This window comes from Danio rerio, chromosome 1 (genome assembly GCF_052040795.2).
Source record: "Danio rerio strain M-AB ecotype USA chromosome 1, GRCz13ab, whole genome shotgun sequence".
In the NCBI taxonomy this organism is placed as follows: domain Eukaryota; kingdom Metazoa; phylum Chordata; class Actinopteri; order Cypriniformes; family Danionidae; genus Danio; species Danio rerio.
This window is the reverse complement of record NC_141021.1, coordinates 53,101,684-53,129,086: the sequence shown is the minus strand read 5'-3', so window position 1 is coordinate 53,129,086 and position 27,403 is coordinate 53,101,684. Positions and strand designations below refer to the sequence as shown.

At 35.4% G+C, this 27,403-nt stretch overlaps 1 protein-coding gene across 1 annotated transcript; it reads right to left on the bottom strand.

The window, feature by feature from the left end:
* Window positions 1-1,138: 1,138 nt before the first annotated feature.
* Window positions 1,139-26,727, bottom strand: herc56.1 (HECT and RLD domain containing E3 ubiquitin protein ligase 56.1). Its single transcript, XM_087237757.1, has 24 exons — window positions 24,860-26,727; window positions 24,626-24,740; window positions 21,218-21,294; window positions 20,920-21,141; window positions 19,584-19,675; window positions 19,352-19,482; window positions 18,206-18,333; window positions 18,023-18,093; window positions 17,829-17,935; window positions 16,180-16,239; window positions 15,988-16,093; window positions 13,885-14,074; window positions 13,633-13,796; window positions 13,467-13,541; window positions 11,676-11,771; window positions 11,507-11,590; window positions 11,320-11,421; window positions 10,805-10,948; window positions 7,647-7,813; window positions 7,447-7,510; window positions 7,290-7,360; window positions 6,894-7,077; window positions 2,673-2,775; window positions 1,139-2,591 (listed from the first exon to the last, which is right to left on the bottom strand). Exons 1-24 carry the CDS (start codon window positions 25,071-25,073, stop codon window positions 2,380-2,382), a joined length of 2,979 nt encoding a protein of 992 aa, XP_087093883.1. The 5' UTR covers window positions 25,074-26,727; the 3' UTR covers window positions 1,139-2,379.
* Window positions 26,728-27,403: the final 676 nt, after the last annotated feature.

The following is a 27,403-nucleotide window of genomic DNA, read 5'->3' as shown; positions in this document are numbered from 1 at the left end:
TTGAATTTCAACAATCAACTGATTTAACTGAAATAAAACAGCTGTATTATGGGTGCGTAATGTTGTTTTTGCGTTATTAAGTTAAGTTTATTTAAGCTATAATGCAATGATATTGTTATTTTCTTATTGAATTACCTCTCCGTGTCGGTTTTTTTATATCCGTTTCACCATCCATGACCATCTTTTAGAAGTGTGGATGTGGTTATAATGTATTGTACACTGTGGACATTAAGCGAAGGCTACTGCAGCTGCTGGACAGTCACAGCTCCATATTCTGCTCCATCAACACATGATTTCCTGCTTGCACAGCTGCTAACTGTCTGTACTTTGTTCTGTTTCTTCATTGTTTTTGAGTCTTGATTCATTTTAACAAAAGTGTCTGAAAATAAAATGAAATGGAAATAAAGCATTTTCAATATTTTTGAAAACTGTATGTTATTTATTTACACAGCCATAATTATAAAAATAATAGTAGTACTAGTAGTAATAGTAATACAAGAATGGGAAAAAATAACATTAAATTATACAACCCAATGCATTGGGTAAAAATAACCCATAGTTGGGAAGATTCTATAATAATCTAGAGTTTCACATACTAACAAACAATAAATAGTGGAGATTAACTAGACATTACTAGATATTACTGCTGTTATTACAGCTTGGTTTATTTTAAATCGAGTGGTGTGGAAACCCATTAATTTTTAAACACAGGCTAACAAATTGTTAGTTTAAGTCCAGGATATAAACCAATAGTTTATTTGTAAGCATGTTCATCTTTACATATTTAAAACGATAACATAAACCTTGATTGAAAATTAAGATAGTTGTATTTAAGATTTAATCCTTATTGGTCCAAACCACCCTCATAGAAATACCCAATAAATCATTCATTTTCCTTCGGCTTAGTCACTTTATTTATCAGTGGTCACCACAGCCGAATGAACCGCCAACTATTCCAGCATATGTTTTACATAACGGATGCCCTTCCAGCTGCAAACCACTGAGCCACCATGCCACCTATGAACAATAATGTAATATGAAATGTAATCGTTTTGCGAGGTTAGCTATTTCTATGTAGATATTTCTATTAAAAGGATCGTTCTACAAACAAAAAAAATCAGTCATCATCTACTCACCCTTTACTTTTTCCAAACCTTTATTCAGTTAAATATATTTTTACACCATAACTGGATTGACAAATAGAAAATGACTTAAAAGAACAACCATAATTTCTATTATTATACAAATAAGTCCACAAAAATCTAATTATTTTCAAAAATAAATAATAAATGATACTATTAATATGCTAAGTTATTTTGAATTAAATTCATAAATACAAAACATCTCATACATTACAACATTGTCAACATTACACATGTACATAATTGCACTCACATAATTATGTTTCTACTGTACGAACTGTACCCCTAAACCCAACCCTCAAAGAAAACAATTTGCATTTTCACATTTTAAAATATCTTATTCTTTATGATTTATAACCATATTTGTGTAGATCCCCACACTGACACAAGTCCCCATGAGTGTGTATGCATTTAGGTTTAAGTCCACACGAGACTAAAAAACATGAACATAAAAACGAACAGGCCAATACCATTAGAACACAAAACAGTAAAAAACTATTCTCCTAACTATAGGTCTGAAGATGTAGTTCCAACCACACAAGTTTGTGACGCTGTTGGCGAATGTTTTTACTGCATATCATTTACAATATTTCTCCCTTATGTTTTAGTTACACACTGCTCACATACAGTTGAAGCTAAAATGATTATCCATCCTGTGATTTGTTGCTCTTTTTTAAACATTTCCCAAACGATGTTCAACAGAGCAAGGAATTTTTCACAGTATGTCTGATAATATTTTTTCTTCTGGAAAAAATCTTATTTGTTTTATTTTGGCAAGAATAAAAGCAATTTCTAATTTTTAAACACCATTTTAAGGTCAATATTATTACCCGCCTTTTTTCTTGATAGTCTACAGAACAAACCATCATTATGACTTGCCTAATTACCCTAACTTGCCTAATTAACCTAGTTAAGCCTTTAAATGTCACTTTAAGCTGTATAGAAGTGTCTTGAAAAATATCTAGTAAAATATTATTTACTGTCATCATGGCAAAGATAAAATAAATCAGTTATTAGAGATGAGTTATTAAAACTATTATGTTAAGATATTTGTTAAAAAGATCTGCTCTCCGTTGAAGAAAATATATATACAGTACAGGGGGCCTAATAATTCAGGAGGGATAATAATTCTAACTTCAACTGAATATTAATTAAAGTAATTTTTACTATTAAGACATTTTCAGAATCAAGTCATCAGATCATTGACTACACGTGCCTCAGACGAGCATCATCCGCCTCATTCTTCCCAGAACCCCCTCTTGTGGCTGATGGCCTCAATAACTTTGGCTCTGAGGGTTTCCCTTTTCTCATATTTAGGAAGCTGCAGAAGAGAATGGCAGGTGAGAGTCTCTGGCAGATGATCCTCAGTTGAGTTAGCCAAATGTGTCACTCTCATCTTCACCGCGCTCATGCCCAGAATAGGCACTCTCTCAAACCCCGTCAAAAACACTTGGAAAAAAAAAAGTCAGAATTCAGCAGATTTCAACAACATACAGTTTTCAATTGACAGTACCTATACAGTGAACTTACACAAGAAGGACTTCTTCTCATTTGGTGTCAGATCATCAAACACCTCCCAGAAAGAGATTATGACTGGATGATCCGCATTAAATACGCCTTCATATGTAGTGTTCTGTACATAAAGAGATACACAGTGTTCATGCACATTTTACAACTAAAATTCAATGACTTTTCTAGGACTTTCAAATAAATTTTCATGACCTAATGTTTCATGTAACATCTACTTAAACGTGGTAAATAACAAGAAAAACAATGCATGTTCATAGTTATTACAGCATATCATAAAACATGCAACAATCTTTATTCATTTATTCTTTTCAGATAGTCCCTTTAATAATCCAGGGTCACCACAGCTGAATGAACTGCCAACTTATCCAGCATGTTTTTAAGCAGCGGATGCCCTTCCAGCCGCAACCCATCTCTGGGAAACATCAATACACACTCATTCACACTCATACATTAAAGGGCACCTAGGTTACCCCTTTTTTCAGATTTAATATAAGTCTTTTGCGTCTCTAGAATGTGTATATAAAGTTTCAGATCAAAATACCCATCAGATTTTTCATTATACCTTTTACAAGATGCTGTTTTATACTGATTTCCAGCAGGGGGTGGTTTTGTCGTACTGCGCCTTTAAGCCGAGTCTTTCCCGCTCACTGTTTCTACATGCCTCCTCCCTCAGCTGCGTCAGACAACAGACAGACTTAAAGGAAGAAGGTCTCACATAGCGTTTGTGAGATACTACAGTAAGAACTAACCTTTACTAATCAGTATTGTGAAGTTGCATTGATGAGTCACACACAATATCGTTACAAAGTTAACGCGCGCGCCCGCGCACACACACACACCGCAGATGACACACACACACACACACACACACACACACACAGGCAGGCAGACAGACAGACAGAGTGCGCTTAGTTTAGTTAAGGCTAACCTCAAGTACTGTGTGGATATCTGTTATGCTAATGTACAAAATAAACCTGATTTAACTTTCACAAACCAGGATTGAAGCGTCTGCTTTTATAATTGTTCTGACACGCGGCTGTGCTGATGAAGTAAAGCTGAAGTAAAGCTGTAATTAATTACACACATAATCTGTTTAAACACTTTAAACATGTGAAACTTACTCTTAATCACATTTGATGATGATTGCTGTTCCTAGCGAACAGAACAGAGTTTTTATTTCCAGTTGCTTTGCGTATGTCTGCCTGGTCTTGTTGACATATACACGTGACTACCGGAACATGTTAATGCGCAGCTGTCAATCAATTCGGTGGGCGGGGGGATCGCACACCTACGTAATGGTGCGATCGATTTGAAAACAGCTCCAATTGGCTGACCCTTTTTTTTGTAGTTAAATTGAAAAAAAAGGACTGGGTGTGTTCATATCACCCCAGTATGACGGTCTATACAATAATAATAATAATAATTCCTTACATTTATATAGCGCTTTTCTGGGCACTCAAAGCGCTTTACACAGTGGTGGGAATCTCCTCACCTACCACCAGTGTGCAGCATCCACCTGGATGACGCGACGGCAGCCATTTTGCGCCAGACCGCACACCACACACCAGCTGATTGGTGGAGAGGAGACAGTGATGCAGCCAATTGAATATGGGGATGGTTAGGAGGCCATGATGGACAAAGGCCAGTGGGCAGATTTGGCCAGGATGCCGGGGTTAAACCCCTACTCTTTTCGAAGGACATCCTGGGATTTTTAACGACCACAGAGAGTCGGGACCTCGGTTTAACGTCTCATCCGAAAGACGGCGCTCACTGAGCAGTATAGCATCCCTGTCACTATACTGGGGCATTAGGACCCACACAGACCGCAGGTTGGGCGCCCCCTGCTGGCTTCTCTAACACCACTTCCGGCAGCAACCTAGCTTTCCCATGTGGTCTCCCATCCAGGTACTGACCGGGCGCAGCCCTGCTTAGCTTCAGTGGGCGACCATGTGAGAGTTGCAGAGAGCTAGCTGCCGGCTATAGCTACACTATACCAACACACAGATCTGTCCAAACAGCTTGAAAAATAGATTTTTTACCATAGGTGCCCTTTAAGACAATTTAGCCTACCCAATTCACCTGTACCACATCTCTTTGGAATGTGGGGGAAACCGGAGCACCCGGAGAAAACCCACACGAACACAGGGAGAACATGCAAACTCCACACAGAAACGCCAACTGACCAGCTGAGGCTCGAACCAGCAACCTTCTTGCTGTGAGGCGACAGCATTACCTACTGCGCCACTGCGTCGCCCATGCAACAATCTATTTAATTTAAATGATCTTTATAAATACATCAAATTTATTTAGATAATAGACTAATAATGTGAGAGCATGAGTTTGGCCATGGACAGAAGACAACTAACCCATATTTAAGTATACAGATATTTGTTAAACTAATTTCCATGACTTTGGGGGTTTTTAAGATTTTCCATAACATTTCCAGGCCTGGAAAATGCCATGTCAAAATTAATTGACTTTTCCAGGTTTTTCATGACCATAGCTAGCCGTTTTAGCATTTAAACCTTTGTTTTGACTTTCCATATAGTACGGCAAGGGGTATTTAATGCTAAATGGCATTTAAATCAGGTTTATTTTGTACATTAGCATAACAGATACCCAAACAGCAGTGGATATAAGCCTGTTTCCTGTCACATTTGCGTGCAAAAAGAGTGCAAAACTAAACGCGCTGTCTGTATGTATGTGCGTATCGTGTCCGTGCCGGATATGTGTGTCTGTGTGTGTGCGCGTGAACTTTGTAACGACATTGACGTTGTAACTTAATACAGCAAATGCATCAAATAATCATGGGTAAAGTTCTAACTCTAGTATTTTTCACAAACACTACATGAGATCTGCTTCCTTTATGTCTGTTTGTTGTCTGACGCAGCCGAGGGATGAGATTAAGGCATGCAGAAAGGCTGCAAGGCACATAGAAACGGTGGGCGGACAGGACTAGCTTTAAAGGCGCAGAACAGCAAAACTGCCACCCAGTGCAAAAATGTTTAAAACAGAATCTTATAAAAGGTATAATAAAATATATGATGGGTGTTTTAAGATGAAACTTTACAGACACATTCTGGAGACACAAATGATTCATAATACATCTGAAAAAAGGGGTAACCTAGGTGCCCTTTAATGTCCACAAACCAGGATTGAAGCATCTACTTTTATAATTGTACTGCCATGCAGCTATGCTGATGAATTACAACGATTTTAACGTTTTTAACTTACTATATTACAAAAAAGCAAAAAACGTTTTTAAACTTGTAAAACAAGTAACTTGTAAACTTGTAAAATTCTTGATCAAATTTTATGATGGTTGATGATCACAGAGAGCTGAACAGATCTTTTAATCCCAGTTCTTTTGCACATGTTTGTCTTGTTGATATGATTATACGCGTTACTAGAGACATGTTAATACGCGGCTGTCAATCAATTTGGTGGGAGGGGAAACCGCATATCTACGACTACGTCACATTGCGGTGGGCCTCAAAATGGGAGGGATTTAGATCCTATTTTAATGTTAGGAAGTTTAAAAAAATAGACTTAATGTCTTAACATCACACCAATATGTGGACACACTATATCTACACACAGCTCTGTCCAAACAGCTTAAAACGGATGATTTTCATAATAGGTGCCCTTTAAAACAACATGTGCCATTCATTTTATGTACTAGTCCTAATAAGCATTGCTGTACATTCATTCATTCATTTCTTTTGTTTTCAACTCAGTCCCTTTAGTAAACTGGGCTTGCCACAGTTTACTTATCTAGCATGTTTTACACAGCGGATAACCTTCCAGCTGCAACCTAGTACAGGGAAACAACCATACACACTCATTCACACTAATACACTACGGACAATTTAGTTTATTCAATTCACCTATAGCGCATGGGAAATCGGAGCACCCAAGGGAAATCCACGCCAACACAGGGAGAACATGCAAACTCCACACAGAAATGTAAACTGGCCCAGCCGGGACTTGAACCAGCGACCATCTTGCTGTAAGGCAAAAAAGCTAACCACTGAGCTACCGTGCTGCCCTTCATTACATATTAATATCATAAATTTGCATTTTGCATAAATGAAAGACTATTGGAAAATGAAGTCATTGGCAGCCCTTTTTAATCATACACAAGTAGACTGCCTTTTCTGAGTTCTGTAAGTCAAAAACATATTAGCTAATAAATGTTTGAATATGCTAATAGTTACAGACCTGCTTGAGTATATTCCAGTCATATTCCTCATTGCCCACCAGCACCCCCCTCAGTTCTTCTGGTTCAAACATCTCCACCAAGCGTTTCTCACATCCTCTAAAGAAGCCTCTTCTAAATTCTTCAAACGCCTCCTTCACTGATTGATTGAAGATGTGATCCACATATTCATCCACAAACTTAGTTCTGCAGAAGATATATTTAAAGAAGCTCTAACATTTCATCTATGAAAACTGGAGTCAATTTTTTAGAACTTCATCTATGTAAGCTGCTTTGACACAATATACATTGTAAAAGCACTATAGAAATAAACATGAATTGAACTGAAAGATCAGTGTTTTTGTTGATGGTATACAAGACACACTGTGTCCTTGTGGGTAATCTGAAAAAATTCTCACCTGTTAGAAGTCGTGATGTGCTGTTCTGGCTCAGCAGGGTCCAGGTCCAGCTCTGATCCACTCCATATTATCTAATAATTTTCAAAAACCTAAATCACTTTCTCTTTAAAAAATATATACTATACCATCATTGCATGTGATGACAAGACAAACTAACCGTTAAGGGCAAGGACGATTCCTCCAGAACATCATTACTGTACTCTAGGATGTACTGTAAACTCCTGAAAACATGGTTTAATAAAACATTAGATTGATTCTGTGAGCACTACCAATTAGCTATTTTAACTCACATTGGTATAAAAAAAGAGAGAGTGAACATAAATAGTTAGTAGCATTTGACTGTACTTAAATAATCACCTGCCATGGACTGGATTAAACTCTATAAAATCTTCCAGAGATGGTTTGATGTTGAGAAGTTTCTTGAACAGGGCTAAAGGGAAAGGCAGATTGACTACAGAGCTGTTGTTGAAGGCCAAGCCACACAGAATCCCAAACAGGAAGTACTTCTTCTTCTCCACGGTGAGCTGGTGAGGTATTATAATTGTTAAAGATCAAAGGAAAATAATGATGAACAAACAGATTGTAACATACAGTATATATGTATATATGTAACATATACAGTATACATATACTTTGGCATTAGTGAGAATTATCTTATTTCTTTACAACTTTGAATGATGAGTTTATATCGCTTGCCAAAATGCATTTTATATTAAACAAAGATAAAGCGATTATTATTATTATTATTATTATTATTACTGTTTACTTTTCACTGTATTTTCAAAAAATAAATCTGATTTAAAATCCATTTATTTGAAATTGCAATCTTTTATGAGATTTGGATCATGTATTTTTTGTTAGTTCTGATAACTCTAACTATTATAAAGGCATGGGAACAGAGATTCATGTGCAGCTTTATTCAGTGAATGGTCAGGCAGGCAGGGGTCAAAACAAAAACAAAACTAGGGATGGCTATAGTGTAAATGACATTTCGACCATGCGGCAAAATCCCACTTTCCCTCGTAAAGCTAATACGGAAGTAGCTATAACTGCAATTTATCAAAACTCTGTTAGTCCTGGCTCCAAAATAGAGCAAATTTCTAATGACCCCATTATTATGATGTTCAAATTTACAGCAGAACTTTTTTTTTTACAGCCTGGTACAAAAACGATTTTGGTGTATTTACAGAAGCTAATATTACCCTTCATGTGAATTTTTGTCTAACCCATCCGTATAGTTTTTATTAAGTCTGCATAATTAAGGGTGTGGCCACTTGAGTGACAGCTAGGTTACACTGGACACCGTCACATCATTTCAGCTGATTAGCTGCTGAACTCTGCATATACATTGTATTTTTGTTTTGTTTTATGTGGCTTTACACAGTCTGTTTGCTTTTTAGATTTATTTCCTACAATTACAGATTATATGGCATGCTGTGCACTTAATTGTGCTCATAAACTATTTATGTGGCCTCCTAAGTGAGCGAAATTCTTATCTGCTCATATACCATCTCTATAAATGTATTTGTTTTATTTAAGATAATTTATCATTTAAAATGTTCATTAGACCTGTAAAGCACTCCTGAATCTGACAGATTGATTAGCTGTAGGCTCTAGATCAGTCGTCTGAAGCGTTGTCATACAGTGTTATGCTAGATTTCATCAATAGCCCTGCATTTAATAACACAGACTATATTTAAAATGTTTGGAAGTAATTCGCGTTTTCCTTCTGTTGAAAAACGTCATAAGAACAATGTTTAGTGGCTCAATGTATTACAGCAGTGTTTTTAAAAGACTAAACACTTTATTAATATAGTACACAACCAAGCACATGTGGTCAGAACACAAACGAGTTGCAGGTAATGAAGTATTAAGCGTTTCTCCCAAAGAAAATGTCATCTAAGCAAAATGCTATCAGGCTTCTGTAGCTGCCTCCTTGGTCTTTTTTGGTATCTCCCGGTTATCGCGATTAAGCGCGAACAAAGTAGCGACGATTGGCTACTCCCACTTGTAGCTTTATTTGCGCTCTTCAGAAACCTATGGGTGATGCCACCGATACTACGTCCATATTTTTTACAGTCTATGGTTTTGACAAAGTGTCGAGATCTCGAAGCACGCGTGTTTCGAAATACTGCACCATAGCATGATTCGAAACACCCAGGTCACATGACTAAGGTGATTCGAAACACTAAGGTCATTTGACTAAAGTGTTTCGAACCTTGGTTTCGAAACACCAGGACACGTAAAGCTGTTCAAAACATCTGCCATTTCAGAAATGTTTCGAGCTGTGGCGAATCTGCGTTTGAACGACAGGGTCAGAAAAACCTCAATCTCATGTAGTCTAGTGGACTGTGCGTGTGCACACAATGACTGAGCGGCAAATGGACTGAGTTCAAATCCTGACTTGTATAAAAATACTCTGAAATTATGACTTGATGTATTTTAATAATGTTACTTTATGTTTTATGACCAAAACAAGACATATTTATACACAAGATGTTAATTTGGATTACAGACCAATGTTAAAATAAAACGCATAACAAGAACAGAGCATTTAAAAACTAATCTATACCTTCACCAGCCTGAATTCGAACCCATTATCTCTGCATGCTAGTCTGGATCTCTCACCACTCCACTAAATTATTTGAAACCTCAACTCTACAACATGGGGTTTAACTCCTCAATTTGCTTAACCGTTTCTTTGCTGAAGCTGCTCTGGAGCAATACATCAAAATGACCACTAGGTGACCACTGTAGACATGGGTTTCAAAACGTTATGAAGCTTCGACACATTTGCTTCACCTGTTTCAGTGTTTCATGAAGCCTCACTCAGCTCACCACTAAACAAAACATAAATAGTAATGGCATTCCAAAAAAAGTAGTTCAAGAAACATGCAAAGGTCAGGGGAGGCAGAAAACTACCACAATACAAAAAACCAAGAATCAAAAACCAGACTATGCAAACATAGTTTGCATACATGGAACACAGAACATGGAACACAGAACAATACTGAGCAAGAAATGAATGTCGCTGTGGTGCTTAAATAGTCCAAGTAACCAATGAGGATGATCTGCAGCTGTGAGTGTGAAATCAAGAGGTAATCTAGAACAGTGGTTCACAAAGTGGGGGTCACAGGACAATGAGTAGGGGTCACTAAGTGAATTCCAAAAATCTGATCTAGAACTGGTGTGTGAGTGCCAGGCATGATGGGAATTGTAGTTCGATAAATTTAAAGATTTGTAGTTCTCCAGCTATCTGCAACTGCTAAATCTTTGGTGATCATAATAAAATCATAATAAAAATGTAGATTATAAATTAATAACAACAACAAAAAGTTATTTAAATAAAAAAATCTAAATTTGCATCATTAGATATTTTATTTATTTTATTTTCACTGAACTAATCTAAATATTAAAAGTACATATAGTGCTATAATTCTATAATCCTGTAAAAATGAGTTATGGGAACAATCACAAATAAACCTTTAACATAATAAAAAAAGTCTTTGCCTTACCTTCGCGGGGAACCAGATCATAGTTTCGTTGTCGTTATACATGAAGAGCTGAGAAGCTGGATCACAAAGCTCCTTAAACACGTTGAGAAAGAAGTCCCTCTTGTGGACGTCTGTTCTTTTGCTCACGTTCTCAGTGAAAAGAATCTGTGTCCAAAAATGAATTCATACCAAAGCTTATAAATTAAAAGAAATTAATAAATAGCCTTCACAAACATGACAGATTATCAAAGCAATATTCTTCCCTATACTAAGGTTGGTTGACATTTTATTTATATTTATTTGTTTATATTTACATTTTATTTATTTATATTTTATTTATATTGCTTTAACAAACGCATTCAGAATGAGGCATTATAAATACATGTGCTTTAGAAGTACTAAAAATTGGATAAGAAGCAAGCTATCAAGAAACTAGCCGCAGGGATTTGTCCTCCATACTAAATTGTTGCTTTGTTATTAAATCAAAACAAAACATGCAAACACTGTACTGTGTGCAACTCATTCTTGTTGCTTACCGACAGCCATTTATCTCTGAGATGCTGTTGGGTGCCTGGGTTTAGTAGACATAAACAATCCTCTAGCAGTGCTGTGCGTCTCACAGTCAGCTCAAAACGACCCTGCAATTACACAATTTTACTTTGTGATCATGAATATGGACACAGGTGTCATATGCAGGGAACCTTTAAGTCAAGGCAAAATTACCTTCCATACTCTGTTCCTCATATAGCTACATTTGGCCTCCAGATTAAAGATGCATGGAAATGATGTCAGCTTTCTAAAAGTTTCCTGTAACAAACGCAATTTGAATCATCATGCTGCTTGAGCTAAAAATTGCATTCAAATCAAACATAAGACCAAAAGACTTGCTCACTTCATACGCATTTCGTTGTGCCTCCAGGGCATGGATTTGTCCAGTAAGGTTAAACCAAGGCCAGTTGTTATTAACATCTGCATTCATAGTTTGTAGCTGTTGATTTGGGGGAATTAAAAGTCATATGGAAAGTCATATTAATATGGAAAGTATCATCTGATAACCAAGGATGATTGTTTTGGAAGTGTTTTGGAAGTCTTCATTTCTTTTTGTGTCACGTCAAAAAATAATTAGATGTTTATTCATTAATTTTCTTTCCGGCCTAGTTCCTTTATTAATCTGGGGCCGCCACAGCGGAATGAACCGCCAACTTATCCAGCATATGTGTTACGCAGCGGATGCCCTTCCAGCCATAAGAAACAAGCATACACACTCATTCACACACATACACTACAGACAATTTAGCTTACCCAATTCACCTGTACCATATGTTTTTCGAATGCGGGGGTACCCGAGCTCCCGGAGGAAACCATCGCGAACGCGGACAGTATGTATATATATATACTACCGAAAAGTTTGAGGACAGTTTTTTTTTTATTAATAAATGTATTTAATAATTAAACAAAATTATTCTGTTCATCAAGGAAGTATTTATTAAATGTAAAAAAATTTAATTGTTAAATACTTATTTATAATTTTTTACTCCAGTCATTATTGATTTTATTACTATTACCAATAATAATAATAATAATAATAATAATAATAATAATAATAATAATAATAAAATAATATTTGAATGATTTCTGAAAGATCATGTGATTGAAGACTGGAGTAATGAAGCTGAAAATTCACCATTAAAATTGATGAAATAAATTATTAAATTAAATTATACTACTTTTGAACAGTTATTTTTATAGTGCAATAACGCTTCACAATTTTTCAACTTTTGTTGTTTTGTTTTAAAACATATTAAAACATTTTAAAATAAAAAAAAATATTTCATACACTCTCAGAAAAAAGGGTACACAGTGGTACAAATAATGTTCCTTAAGAAACAGTTTTGTATAAAAATTGTATCTTATATAGTACAGAAAAGGCCTCCTATAATGTTGTTCTGTACCTTTTGTGGTACAATTGAAATGAAGGTACACAGTTGTTCTCATAAAAAAGTACATAAAATGTTAGACAACTCTTTCTTTATTACAATACCTATGAAAATAAAGAATACTGGAAAGGCAACGTGACTTTAAGAGTAATTTCCACGAATCATGTTTTAAATGTATATGTTTAAAGAAACTCAAAAACATTAATTATTAAGTTCTATAATACAAAACAACTGGTAAAACAAAACTATAGGTGTTGTAAACTAAACATTTAAGGCATTTTTAATCAACATTTGGTAAGCATTTTCTAATAAATACATTTTCATTACTGATACCCGCACCTGCATATGCAAAGTGTTCATGCAGACATTTTAGTATTGTAAAACTAACCCAACATTGTGCAATATCTCGTTACAATACTTTTGCATAATACTATTTCTATTTTAAAATTAAGTAAATTACTTTTAAACTTAAGTTTTTAAACTTAAGTTTTTAAACTTATAACCTAAATTAGTTTATAAATAAACTTCACTTATGTTGTTCCAACACAATTTGATTGTTTGGAACCCAGCTTTTTTTTTTTTTTTCTTTTTTTTTTACAGTTTAGTTAATTATTGGCAGGTTTTGTTTAGATAACAAACATATTTGTTTATTTATTAAATAATGCTACTAAAAAGTCCTCATTTGAACTCTTCCTTCCCACAAATAAAACATGTACAGGATGCCCACTGGCAGAAATAGTTCTCACCACATCTAGGAGATTGTTGACCTCATGAATGATGAAATACCTCTTCTTGATATTTCTGTTGGCGCTGCAGCAGACCTTCACAACAGAAACTTTGTTACTGAAACTACTTTCATCAAAACAACACAGTCACATGTTTAAGGTTTGACCTAATAAATAATAAAGGCACCTGATAGACCCTTTGAAGAATCTCCACAAATTTTAGCATGTGTGTTTTAGCCACATTGTTCACGTTCTCGACAATGATCCTCCCAAAGAATTTAGCTGATGCCTTTTTGAATAACTTAACCAAGTTTTTAAGCCAGTCATCAGGGAGTTTGGACCAGTAGATCTCTGAGAATACAAATAAAAATGAAAAAATGTTTAGGCTATGACCAGCGAGGCCAATATTATGAATGGTTTAAATATCTTCCAGTTTTACCTAACACTCTCAGAGCAGCAGGACTTAGATTAAGTATTTTGGAGGCCAGAGCTTCAGTAAGTTCTGCTTTTTGTTCACTCTTGAGATGGCTGATCAGCTCAGGCAGGAGAATATAGAGTCTCAGTGATTCCTCACCAGTTGGATTTGGATTTAGAGTTGGCAACAGTGACTCTTGGAGCACTTTCAAAACCTTAGGTCAAAAAATAAATCACACAAGTGGATGATATTAAACACAGGTGTGAAAAGGATGCCGTGAAATAAAAATATATATCTTTTAGAAGTTAGTTTCATTCTGTTAATTTTAAGGATATCCATTAGCTAGTGGTGTGCTCCAAAACAGTAACAAAATACATGTTTAGAAGATATAAAGCTGGCATAAACATGTGAAGCTTGCAGTTTGTCACTCATCAAAAAAGTCTTTAAGAACAAGTGGAATCCTCTGTTGATTGTCTCTTTGGTGTGACTTCAGCTAATCAGTTCTGGCCAATGCTAACAAACATTTTCAATCAGAGCAACATTCAGCTGTGCAAGAAAACATGCAATCTGACATAAAAGAAAACATTTTTCACTACTGTATTTTTTTAAATAGAAAAACATTTTACAAGTAACTTTTATTCAAAATCTTAGGCCTTACTCCTGAAACAAAAAAAATGACCAATAAAAAGGTGTGAAGCACCAGAAGTGGTCCATATTAAAATGAAATTGAATACCATTTTGGCTATCGTTGTTATCCATGAATTTTTAAAAATGTACTTGTTTTTTTTTTTTTTTTTTTACAAGAAATGCTTTATTATTATTATTGTTGTTGTTGTTATTATTATTATTATTATTATTGTTATTATTATTATTATTCAACTATTTTTTATTCAAAAGGCTAAATTCTGACTGAGGAAAGTTTAATATGCTGGCTAGCTTGTTATTTGCCTAATGAATGACAATAGGCTCCAGTTTTTAATTGAAAACTTACTATTTTTTCTAATGATATTATGATGTAATAAATTTGTATTTTAAAAAATACAGTTTTTTTTTTTACATATTTTTTTATTTTAAATCTTTAGGAAATATTTCTGATACATCAAAAAGTGTGGTTATAATGAACATCCTACAAGCTAATTCAGCTAAAAATAGTGCTAAAAGCTTCATTAACTTACAGTATTTAAATCTCATTCATTCGTTTATTTTCTTTTCTGCTTAGTCCCTTTATTAATCCGGGGTCGCCACAGCGGAATGAACCGCAAACTTATCCAGCACCTGTTTTACGCAGCGGATGCCCTTCCAGCCACAACCCATAACTGGAAAACATCCATACACACTCACTCACACTCATACACTATGGACAATTTAGCCTACCCAATTCACCTGTACCACATGTCTTTAGACTGTGGGGGAAACCGAGCACCCGGAGGAAACCCACGAGAACGCAGGGAGAACATGCAAACTCCACACAGAAATGCCAACTGACCCAGCTGAGGTTCGAACCAGCGACCTTTTTGCTGTGGGGTGACAGCACTACCTACTGTGCCATTATGTCAGCCTATTTAAATCTCATAATTCAATTTTTTAAAAATTGAGGCAAATAACTGCAAAAAAAAATCCACTTATTGGAGAAAAAAACACCCCTTTTAATAGGCTGGCTATGGACCTGAGTTATCTTCAATAATGAGGTAAACATCTTTCAGTATGACTATAAATGTCAGTCAAGCTGGTAACCAAACATACATAATACATAAATACATAAAAACTAAAAGAACAAAAATAGCAATATTTTTCATGTGGTCACATGATCTGCTGCTTTAAAGTAAAATCACTTTTAGGAAAAAAACAATGCTTTTAATTTTTCATAGGGGTTAATTTTGCGCTTAGAGGCAAACTAAATAAAAAAGGTTAAAATCAGAAACCATGTATTTTCACTTAATTCAATATAAAAAAAACTACTTTGAATGAAAGACATTGTAGTTTCATCTTTTTCAGTGTACATACACCCATCAAAGGTCTCTCCCTTAAAAACTTAGTTAAAAGAGTCATATTTACACACTAGAATAAACAGGAAAGCACCTCCATTTTTTAGGTGCAACCTGTTAGCAAATATTGGATTCACCATACCGTTGAGATAAGCCTTTCATTCCTTGATAAAGTTGCAATGGAAGATTCAACCAGACCAAAATCCAAACCACAATACTCTTCAGACGTCTGATAATGACCATCATGCCTACAAAGAAAGACATCTACACTGAAATCTAAGTGTCTCTTTTTAATACATTGGTGGGAAAAGTACCAAAACAAACGAAAGTTTACCTTGTTTTGAGAAAACTTCCATTTAGAGATGCAGCAGAGGAGAACACTTTTTTCAAGTCCCTGCGAACATATACACAAACTGTTAAAGTCACAATTATTATTCGCCCCCCTTTAAATTTTTTTTCTTTTTCAAACATTTCCCAAATGATGTTTAACAGAGCAAGGAAATTTTCACAGTATGTCTGATAATATTTTTTATTCTTGAGAAAGTTTTATCTGTTTTATTTCAGCTAGAATAAAAGCAGTTTTTAATTTTTAAAACCATTTTAAGGTCAAAATTTTTAGCCCCTATAAGCACTATTTTTTCTGATAATATACAGAACAAACCATCATTATACAATAACTTGCCTAATTACCCTAACCTGCCAAGTTAACCTAATTAACCTAGTTAAGCCTTTAAATGTCACTTAAAGGTGTATAGAAGTGGCTTAAAGCATCAGGATGGGAAAGAAACGTGATTTAAGTGACTTTGAATGTGGCATGGTTGTTGGTGCCAGACGGGGTGGTCTGAGAATTTCAGAAAACTGCTGATCTACTGGGATTTTCATGCAGAACCATCTCTAGAGTTTACAGAGAGTGGACTGAAAAGAGAATGAGTGAGCAGCAGTTCTGTGGTTGCAAATGCCTTGTTAATGGCAGATGTCAGAGGAGAATGGCCAGACTGGTACCAGTAAATAGAAAGGCAACAGTAACTCAAATGACCACTCAATACAATTGAGGTACACAGAAGAGCATCTCTGAACACACAACATGTCCAACCTTAAGGCAGATGGGCTACAGCAGCAGAAGACCACACTGAGTGCCTCTCCTGTCAGCTAAGAACAGGAAACTGAGGCTACAATTCGCACAGGCTCACTAAAATTGTACAATAGAAGATTAAAAAAATCTTGCCTGGTCTGATTAGTCTCTATTTCTGCTGCAACATTCTGATGGTAGGGTCAGAATTTGACGTCAACAACATGAAATCATGGATCCATTCTGCCTTGTATCAATGGTTTAGGCTGGTGTTGGTACTTTGGGCTCATTAGTACCAATTGAGCATCGTGTCAACGCCACAGCCAACCTGAGTATTGTTGCTGACCCTGTCCATCCCTTTATGACCACAGTGTACCCATCTTTTTCTGATGGTCATGGTCTTCTGATGGCTACTTCCAGCAGGATAACGCACCATGTCATAAAGCGTGAATCATCTCAGACTGGTTTCTTGAACATGACAACGGGTTCACTGTACTCAAATGGCCTCCACAGTCACCAGAGCTCAATCCAATAGAGCACTTCTTTAAGATGTGGTGGAATGGGAGGTTGACATCATGGATGTGCAGTCGACAAATCTGCAGCAACTGCGTGATACTATCATGTCAGTATGGACCTAAATCTGTGAGAAATATTTCCAGTACCTTGTTTAATCTATGCCACGAAAGATTAAGGCAGTTCTGAAGGCAAAAGGGGGTCCAACCAGCTACTAGTAAGGTGTACCTAATAAAGTGGCCGGTGAGTGTATATACATTTTTTAAAATGAAACAGAAATTATTAAAAGAGTGCATTACAATTATAATTGTAACTTGTATTATTGTCATTTTCCATTTATTTATTATTGTTTGTGATATTTTCTAACAAGTGAAAAGAGTATAAAGATGCCATTTATTCACTTTATCGCTTTCCGTGGATCTTTTCCACACTCGCATTGTTCAATCATTCCGTTATCAAATGTCATAATCCCTCTGGTTGGATCTGGATTAGCCTCATTTCCAAGTTCCTACAAAACATAACATATAATTAATCATCACAGTGTAGCAGTGATTTATCTTTCAAACTATTTATGAATGAAAACTATCCATCTTACTTTGAAATACAAGGCAAACGAATGATTCTCCCCCGCGACAAGTTTTTGAATTGTATATTCGTCATTATATTCTGTGTGTGAGAAGCATTTAGTTAGTTTACAGTTCTGATCTACTTAATGTATAAATATATATATAATATATATGTATATACAAAATACTATGCTACTACAAAACCAAGTCACCAGTTGGCTGGTCTACTGGTAACGGCACAGACTGCTTGACCTGTTCTCCATTTCCCAGCTGCCCTTGCATCCCACATCCAAATGAGTAGATCAGCTTTGGTGATGCAGTCGATACAAGTGTGTGATTTCTTAATGCAGAAAAAATGAAAAGTCAAATTACTGAACACAGCTGGAGCCATTTTTCAGAGTTGCGTATGAATTTCAATTTACCTTCACTATTTAATGTCATTAATAATTCACTTGGGAAATTATTGAGTAAATAAAGCTGAACTCTGAACTGAGAGTTCAGCTTTACAACTCAGCTGTTCTGAATTGCCTTTTGCTAGGGCCAAACAGAATCTGTGGAAATTTTTTGCTTTTTCTGCATAGAATTTTGTTAAAAATCTGTGGATTTACTGTATGTGAAATGATTTCGGGAGGATCGTAACTAAAACCTTAATATATGAAATAAAAAAATAATACCTTTACAACTTATTTTTAATGTTTACAATGCAATTACAAATTAGATCCTTGGTTATTTGGCAAAAAAGCAAGTCTCTCATATAATATATCGGTCCCACTTTATATTAAGTGGCCTTAACTAATATGTACTTACACAGGAACTAATAGTTTTCTACAATGTACTTATTGTGTAAATACATGTATTTACTGTGTACTTATGCTTGATTAAATACATGTATGCAATTACATCTCTGTATTTGTAAATACACTGTTGACCATCCCTTACACCTTAACCCACCCTTAAACCTACCCATGCCACCAAACCTGTCCATAACCCAACCTCTATCCCAACTCAAAAGCACCACAAGTGTTCTCAAATACATTATAAACACAATAAGTACATTGTATTTATTTTTGATGTAAGTACATAGTAGTTAAGGACACTTAATATAAAGTGGGACCAAGATATATAATAAAAGACAGAAAATATTCTTTTACAAACTGTATTGTAAATGAATTATTTGAGTATTTTTAAATCAGTCAATAATATTACTGAAATTAATAAAACTGAATAAATATAAATTTACAAACATTCACACAAGTAAATAAACAGAATCAATGATGGACTAAAAATCTACGCAAATCTGGGCGCGCAGATTCCATGTGGGCCTATTTCTAATAAAGCTACTGAAGACTCTAGTTTACCTCCCACATGTGACCTGTGACACTTTAGATCCCCACAGTTCAGCAACCAGTCGTGGATGATGTTCATCTTTAAATGAGTTGTGCCCAAGCTGACCGAAACCTCCTGATCCAAATGTGAACACTGTTCCTCCCTGAAAATTACAAACGTTTTTCCGTCCAGCTTGTTGTATATTCGGATGGAAATATTGGTGAAATCTAAAACATGAATATGTAACATATTTTAATATACTACCTTTGCTAGAGCTGCAGTGTGTTCTCCTCCACATGAGATGGACACAATCTTCTTTCGTTTAAGACTATTTACAACTGTTGGGACGAATCTGTCTGTTGTGTAAAAAACAGTGTATTGGTCACTTCTAAAATATTTTATTCTGTGATACTGGTTTTTATGTGTCATTAAACTTATTTTAAAAGTGCCATCACACTCTAAAAAACGTTGGGTCATTTATTTAACACAATTGTTAAGTTAAAAATATTTGGTGCTTTGTTGGGTTATTTTGAACCTTTATTGGGTTTTTTATTATTAACTCAACCAGCTGGGTAAAATATTTGGTGCTTTGTTGGGTTATTTTGAACCTTTATTGGGTTTTTAATTATTAACCCAACTAGTTGGGTAAAATATTTGGTGCTTTGTTGGGTTATTTTAAACCTTTATTGGGTTATTTATTATTAACTCAACCACTTGGGTTAAATGTTTGGTGCTTTGTTGGGTTATTTTTAGCTTTTTTTGGGTTATTTATTTGATAACTCAACCAGTTGGGTCAAAAACTTTACATTTCAACAGTCAACTGATTTAACTGACATAGAACAGCTGTATTAATATGCGTACGTAATGTTGTTTTTGCATTATGTTTATTTTAGCTAACAAATAAAAATGTTGTTGTTTTTTTTTTTCATCAAATAATCTCTCATGTTTTTCGTGTCGTGTTTTTATATCCGTTTCACCAGCACTCTAAATTTGATAATACCAATGCGTGCTTTAAAGTCCATCTAAATATGGATAAAAGCGCTTTCTCTACCTCTGTGTTCATTTCTACAGTTTCTTTTGGAGGACATGATACACATATTTGACATATTAGTGGTTAAGCCACTTTTTGGCAAAGTAACCCAACAAATTATTTATTTTTGCAACCCAAATCTTTGGGTTGACCTTAACAACTCAATGGATTGGCTTAAAATAACCCACCAGCAGGTTGGTGCCAAAACAACTCATCGAGTTACCTGTTGGGTTATTAATAACCCAACTGTTTTAAGTGAAAAGTAATGAAGTGCCTGAGTGGTCAGTTTGTGTATGAGATAAGAGCCTGCTCTAGGTTTTTTCCTTCACTTTCGTCAATTGGTGAAGTTTGTTCCTCGCCACTGCTTGGTTTAAGGCTTGTGGAGCTGCGCAACGATGCATTTGCTCGTCAGTGTTTAGTCTTTCATCAGTGAAATTAAACCCCACTGAACTGAACTAAACTCTAAAAACTGGATTGATACATTTTCAATTTACTAAAACTTCTATATTAAGCTGCTTTGACACATTCTACATAGTAAAAGCGCTATAGAAATAAAGATGAATTAAACACCTGTAGTGTCTCCGAGACCCAGCTGTCCAGCAGAGTTGCCCCCCCACCCAAACACGACTCCTGACAGAGACAACACAAAGCTGTGGTTTCCTCCAGCGCTGATCTGAGCCACTGGGATCCCACACAGACTCTGGAGGTGTCGAGGAGACTGAGTGCCGGCCTGCTCTTTCCTCAAACCCAGCTGACCAAGAGCGTTCTCGCCCCAAACAAACAACTGACCATCTGAAAGACCAACAGCTCAATAAATCTATCATCAAATCAGATCATTTCAGTCAGAAGACAGAATGGTTGTAAATACCGTTGGTTAGCGCCATTGAATGCTGGTCTCCACATGCGATCTGAATCACCTGCCTGTTCTCCAGACCTTTAAGAGGACTGTAGGGACATTAAAAAATGTTGTCATTAGGGATGGGCAATATGGGCTGCACGGTGGCGTAGTGGGTAGCATGATTGCATCACAGCAAGAAGGTCACTGGTTCGAGCCTCGGCTGGGTCAGTTGGCATTTCTGTGTGAAGTTTGCATGTTCTGCCCGTGTTGACATGCTTCCTCCGGGTGCAAGTCCAAAGACATGCAGTATAGTTGAATTGGGTAGGCTAAAATTGTCCATACTGTATGTGTGTGGATGTTTCCCATTTATGGGTTGCAGCTGGAGGGGCATTCGCTGTGTAAAACATGCTGGATAAGTTGGCGACCCCAGATTAATAAAGGGACTAAGCCAAAAAAAAAAAGAATTTCCTTCAGCTTAGTCGCTTTATTCATCAGGGGTCACCACAGTCAAATGAACCACCAACTATTGCAACATATGTTTTACACAACGGATGCCCTTCCAGCTGCAACCCAGTACTGGGAAACATCCATACTCACTCACATTCGCACACATCCCGATCCCGGTACACTTTGGTCAATTTAGTTAATTCAGTTCAGTCTTTGGACTGTGGGGGAAACCAGAGCACCTGCCGGAAACCCACGCGCACAAGTGGAGAACATGCAAACTCCACATAGAAATGGCAACTCACCCATGTGACAATGTACATAGGGTAAAATAGGTATTGAACACGTCATGATTTTTCCTGGTAAATATTTCTAAAGGAGCTGTTTACCCAGATTTCGGTAAAAACCCAAACAATCTAAACATAAAAACCAACCAGAAAAATGTGTTATGCACAATAACCATAGAATGACACAAGAGAAATGTACTGAAATACTAAAATGTGTTTAATACTTTATAAAAAAAGCCTTTTTTTTTTTTTGGTAATGGCAGCTTCAAGATGCCTTTCGTATGAAAATAAAAAATGTTTCCTGTGAAAGGTGGTGACATGTTCAATACTTATTATACTTTGTTCAATACTTATTATACTTATATATATTGTATTATTATATTGTACATCATAAGGGCAAAATACATTTTCTATCGTTTCATTTTATGTTTTAAAGCAGAGATACCCAAAGTTGGCCCATGGTAACCTTTGATTTGGCCCATCAAAAAGAGGGAGAATGGCTGGGGCGAATTCCTTTGACAGATATCGACGTTTGAAAAATAACGTTAACGTTTTTATTTGTTTTATTTTCTAAGCTTAAAAAGCCAGCTGAACTTAAATGATTCATTCTTTCATTCATTCATTTTTTTTCAGCTTAGTCCCTTTATTAATCTTATCCAACTTATCCAGCATGTTTTTATGCAGCGGATGCCCTTCCAGCCGCTACTTATCACTGGGAAACATCCACACACACCCATTCACACACATACACTACGGCTAATTTAGCTTACCCAATTCACCTGTACAGCATGTCTTTGGACTGTGGGGGAAACCGGAGCACCCGGAGGAAACCCACGAGAACATGGGGAGAACATGCAAACTCCAAACAGAAATGCCAACTGACTCAGCCAGGTCTCGAACCAGCAAACTTCTTGCTGTGAGGCGTTTGTGCTACCCACTACGCCACCGTGCTGCCCCTCAACATTTTCTAGTTATTTTTAAATATTACTTTATTAAGTAGGAAATTACCCATGACGATTTTTATATATATGATTTTGGTACATATTTTTGGCCCACAGCCCTCAATCAACTTTTTGGCCCTTTAAATGAAAATGTTTGAGCACCCCTGCTTTATAGTTTATTTCAGGGTGTCACAAAATACACTTCACGGTAATACTCTAGCATAATTTATATTATGAGCGCAATATTACATGCCATTACATAACAGGGATGCAGATAGTAACCAATATTAGTATTGTGAGAAAGTTGCCATGTAAAAATACAATGTTTGCATGTTGCTATTTATTTAGCAATTTTTTTTTAAGTTGGACCTATTTATCAGTTTTAAAGTTTTTAAATTAAAATAAAACATTTTATTTATTCATTCATTTTCTTTTCAACTTAGTCCTTTTATTAATCAGTTGTCGACACAGCGGAATAAACTGCCAACTTATCCTGTATTTGTTTTACGCAGCGGATGCCTTTCTAGCCGCAACCCAACACTGGGAAACACCCATACATAATTTTTTATTGTCATTTTTTAAATATTATTTAATATTTTTAATCAAATAGTTGCCCTAAAGTTCTAAATAAAGTTAGAAATATAATCTCATATCAATGTGTACATTTCTGTGTATAGCGGTCAAAAATTTTGGTCAGTTTTTTTTTATTATTATTATAAATTTTATTTAACAATTTAAAGAAAATTATTCTGTTCATCAAGGCGGCATTTGTTAAATGTAAATTTTAAATACTTATTTATTAAATACTTATTTATTACATACTGTATGTAGTTTCAAATTAAATTATTACTCCAGTCATTATTGATTTTATTACTATTACCAACAACAACAACAACAACAACAACAACAATAATAATAATAATAGTAACAAAAATAATAATAATAATAATAATAATAATAATAATAAAAATATTAATAAAAGTAACAAAAAAAAAAGTTAATATTAGAGTGTATTCTGAAGGATCGTGTGACTCTGAAAACTGCAGTAATGAAGCTGAAAATTCAACATTAAAATCACTGGAATAATAATTAAATGAAATGATAAACTACTTTGAACAGTTATTTTATAGTGCAATAACATTTCACAATTTGTACTATATATATTTTTGAAAAAATAAACTCAGCCTTAGTGGGCAGGAGAAGCTTATTTTAAAACATTTAAAAATCCTACTGACCCCAAAACTTTTGACCGGTAGTGTATATAGGCCTACTTAAATTGTAAAAGTAAGTAAATAAATAAATGAATAAAAACTGTCCTTTCCTTTTGGTCAACATATATAAACTTTCAGATTGAATTTACAGAAATTATTAAGATTTAGCACAGGTGTCAAATCCAGTTCCTGGAGGTCCACAGCTCTGCACAGTTTAGCTTTAACCCCATTAAACACCTGATCAAAAAAACTGAGTGCTTCAGGCTTCTTTGAAACCTATAGGTAAGTGTGTTGAAACAGGGTTAGAACTAAACTGTGCAGAGTTGCGGTCGTCCAGGAACTGACTTTGACACCTGTGAAGGCTAGGCTATATTATCAGTATGAGATGACTTGTATTGTGGTGTGACAATTTTTGCATATTGCTCAGCCTTATTTGTCATCATACTTATGGACATTTACACTGTCATGCCTATAAACACTTGGACACAGCATTACTGTACAGTACTACTACAGCCGGTTACACTTAGCAACTTAGTTTCTGCATTAGTTACATGCCTGCACTCAGTAGATTTGTCCATAATAAGAACTTTTCCTCCATCATCAAGAAGAACCGCTCCATATTCACCACAGACAATCAATCTGATTGTGTTTTTCTTTAGCTGCAAATGTTCTACAGAAAAAAATATTATATTTTTATTAGTTTAACTTAATCAGTTTAAATTAGCGTATAACATATTTACTAATTATTATGATATTTTAAAAATGCGATTACAGTGTCATTCATCATACTTAGTTTTCCATCTTGGTCACTGTCTTTACCGCGCAGTCTCAGTACCGACACCTTCCCTTCCCGGATGAATCCAACGAAGCTCTTTCCAGCTGACATGTCCTGAACAGCTGATTTCGGACAGATGGATTTAATCCCACAGTTTCCATGTCTGACCAACTCAGGTTTTAACAAACCGAATCCTTCCCGGACCTGCGCTCCCCAATAACACAACATGTTCACCGTTAGGATGAAACGTTCAGACTTCAGCAGCGTCTCTCTGAACCATTGACTGCTGAATGAACGCTGGTCAAAATATAAAGAGAAATTGAGAGCGAAACTGCTGACTCAGGACATCATGACTTCCCGCGAAATGAAAGTAATGTTTGTTATTCTTCCGCGTTTATGGCCAGTTAGGAAAACGAAAGCAAACCATGCGAATTTCCAGCTCACACCCCTGTGAAACCTGTATTTCATAAAGGCATTGCTTGCAGCCATCATATAAAATATGATATTACTTTAAGAGTGACGCGCTGAAACTGCATGATAAGTTGCTAAGTTTTGTTTTCATATCAATCGTAGTTACAGCCGAAAGGAGTGGTTCTTTCTCTCTCAAAAATGTTAACTTTTTGCAGGAGTTTTATTTTTTATGAGGTCTAAATACTGCTTTTTGGAGTCATTTTAAGCACTATTTATTGCGGGATTAGCTTATACACTTTTTAATATTCTTTCATTTTCTTTTCGGCTTAATCCTTTTATTAATCTGTGGTCACCACAGCGGAATGAACCACTAATTTATCCAGTCTGCTTGACTCTGCAGTTCTCATTTTATATCAGGTACATTCACGTTATGATATGATATGATATGATATGATATGATATGATAGTTGTATATTTCAAGGTGGATGCTTGGTTATTTCGTCTTATCCAATATCCATTGGGAGGGTGCTATACCGCAAATAGACCTGTCAGACGAACGCTGCTCACTTTAACGTTAATTTTGCAGAATAATAAATGTGCTTATCCCCAGGTGACAAGCTGTTATAATTTGCTGAAAGCATGTAAATAATATATATAATGTGTAATTAATATAATTTATCTCTAATACAACAACAAACTCTGTACCGCATTCAGGATGCGTGCGCAGTGAGGTTGCAGAAAAAAACACAAGCTCTTCCGTTTTTTTTCTGCAACCTTGCTGCGTGCACTTCCTGAATGTTTACAAACCATCAATACGCCTAATAACACACTGGCAAGCACATTCAACTTTCCTCAGTCAGAATTTAGCCATTTGAATAATAAAAAAAATGTAAATAATAATGATAATAATGCAGAGTTTCTTGATTTTTCTAAGCTCTCTTGTAAAAAAGTAAATTTGGGGATAACAACAATAGCCTAATTAGTGTTACTTGTAAACTTAAAGGTGTAATATGGGCCACCTTTGGTGCTTCACAACTTTTGTTGGTCATTTTTCCTTCAAGAAGAAGGTACAATGTTTAGAATAAAAGTTACTTGTAAAATGTTTTGGTCAGCAGTCAAAGATGACTTCACTTACGTCAGATTGGACTTATGAAAAATAATGGTTTGCTTTGGCCAAAACTGATTACCTGAAGTCAGGCCGAAGCAACAATCAACAGAGGATGATTCAGCTTGGTCTTCGTGTTGGCGTGGGTTTCCTCCGGGTGCTCCGGTTTCCCCCACATGTCCAAAAACATGTGGTATAGGGGAATTGGGATAGCTAAATTGTCGTAGTGTATGAGTGTAAATGAGTGTGTATCGATGTTTCCATATGGATGTTGCCATCTGCTGCGTTAAACATATGCTGGATAAGTTGGCGTTTCATTCCACTGTGGCAATGCAAAACTGCTTTCTTATCGAATAAATTTTCAAATGAAATTATTACTCCAGTCATTATTGCTTTTATTACTATTATCATTAATAATAATAATATAATGATAATAATAATTAATATTAGAGTAATTTCTAAAGGATCATGCAACTCTGAAGACTGCAGTAATGAAGCAGAACATTTATCTTTAAAATCACTGGAATAAATTATTAAATAATTTATGAGCTACTTTTAAACAGTTATTTTATAGTGCAATAACATTTCACAATTTTACAATTTGTACTGTATTTTTGATTAAATAAATGCAGCCTTGGTGAGTAGGAGAAGCTTATTTAAAAACATTTTAAAAATCCTACTGACTCCAAACGTTTGACCGGTAAGTTATAATTAGGTGATGTAGCCTACATCTATTCCAAGTGTGGTTGTCGAGTACATTTTACATCATCAAGTGATAAAGTTTTGACCAACAAATGAAAAAGCAAAGAAGTTTTATTTAGAATTATTCCTCAAACATACCCAGTCAATACTCTCTTAGTAAGATAAAAAAGATATTGATACAAATTGTTCCTTTTGCAAGCAAAAGAGTCCCTTTTACTTGTTTTGACAATGCAGTTATTCTTATTTGCTTTGGAAAGATTTTTCTTTTTTTGTAATTGAGAATGTTGTTAAAGACTTTTCCTTACTATGGGAAAATGTTTTGTTTGGTTTTGTTAATTAT

What these genes read in the sequence shown, in the direction of transcription:
- herc56.1 (XM_087237757.1), bottom strand. Translation starts at nt 25,073, where the DNA reads ATGTTGTGTTATTGGGGAGCGCAGGTCCGGGAAGGATTCGGTTTGTTA. An exon ending in GGGTCTCGGAGACACTACAG is followed by an intron (nt 19,676 to 20,919) that starts GTGTTTAATTCA and finishes TTTACACAACAG; the next exon opens with ACAGATTCGTCCCAACAGTT. An exon ending in CGTTTGCCTTGTATTTCAAA is followed by an intron (nt 17,936 to 18,022) that starts GTAAGATGGATA and finishes TATGTTTTGTAG; the next exon opens with GAACTTGGAAATGAGGCTAA.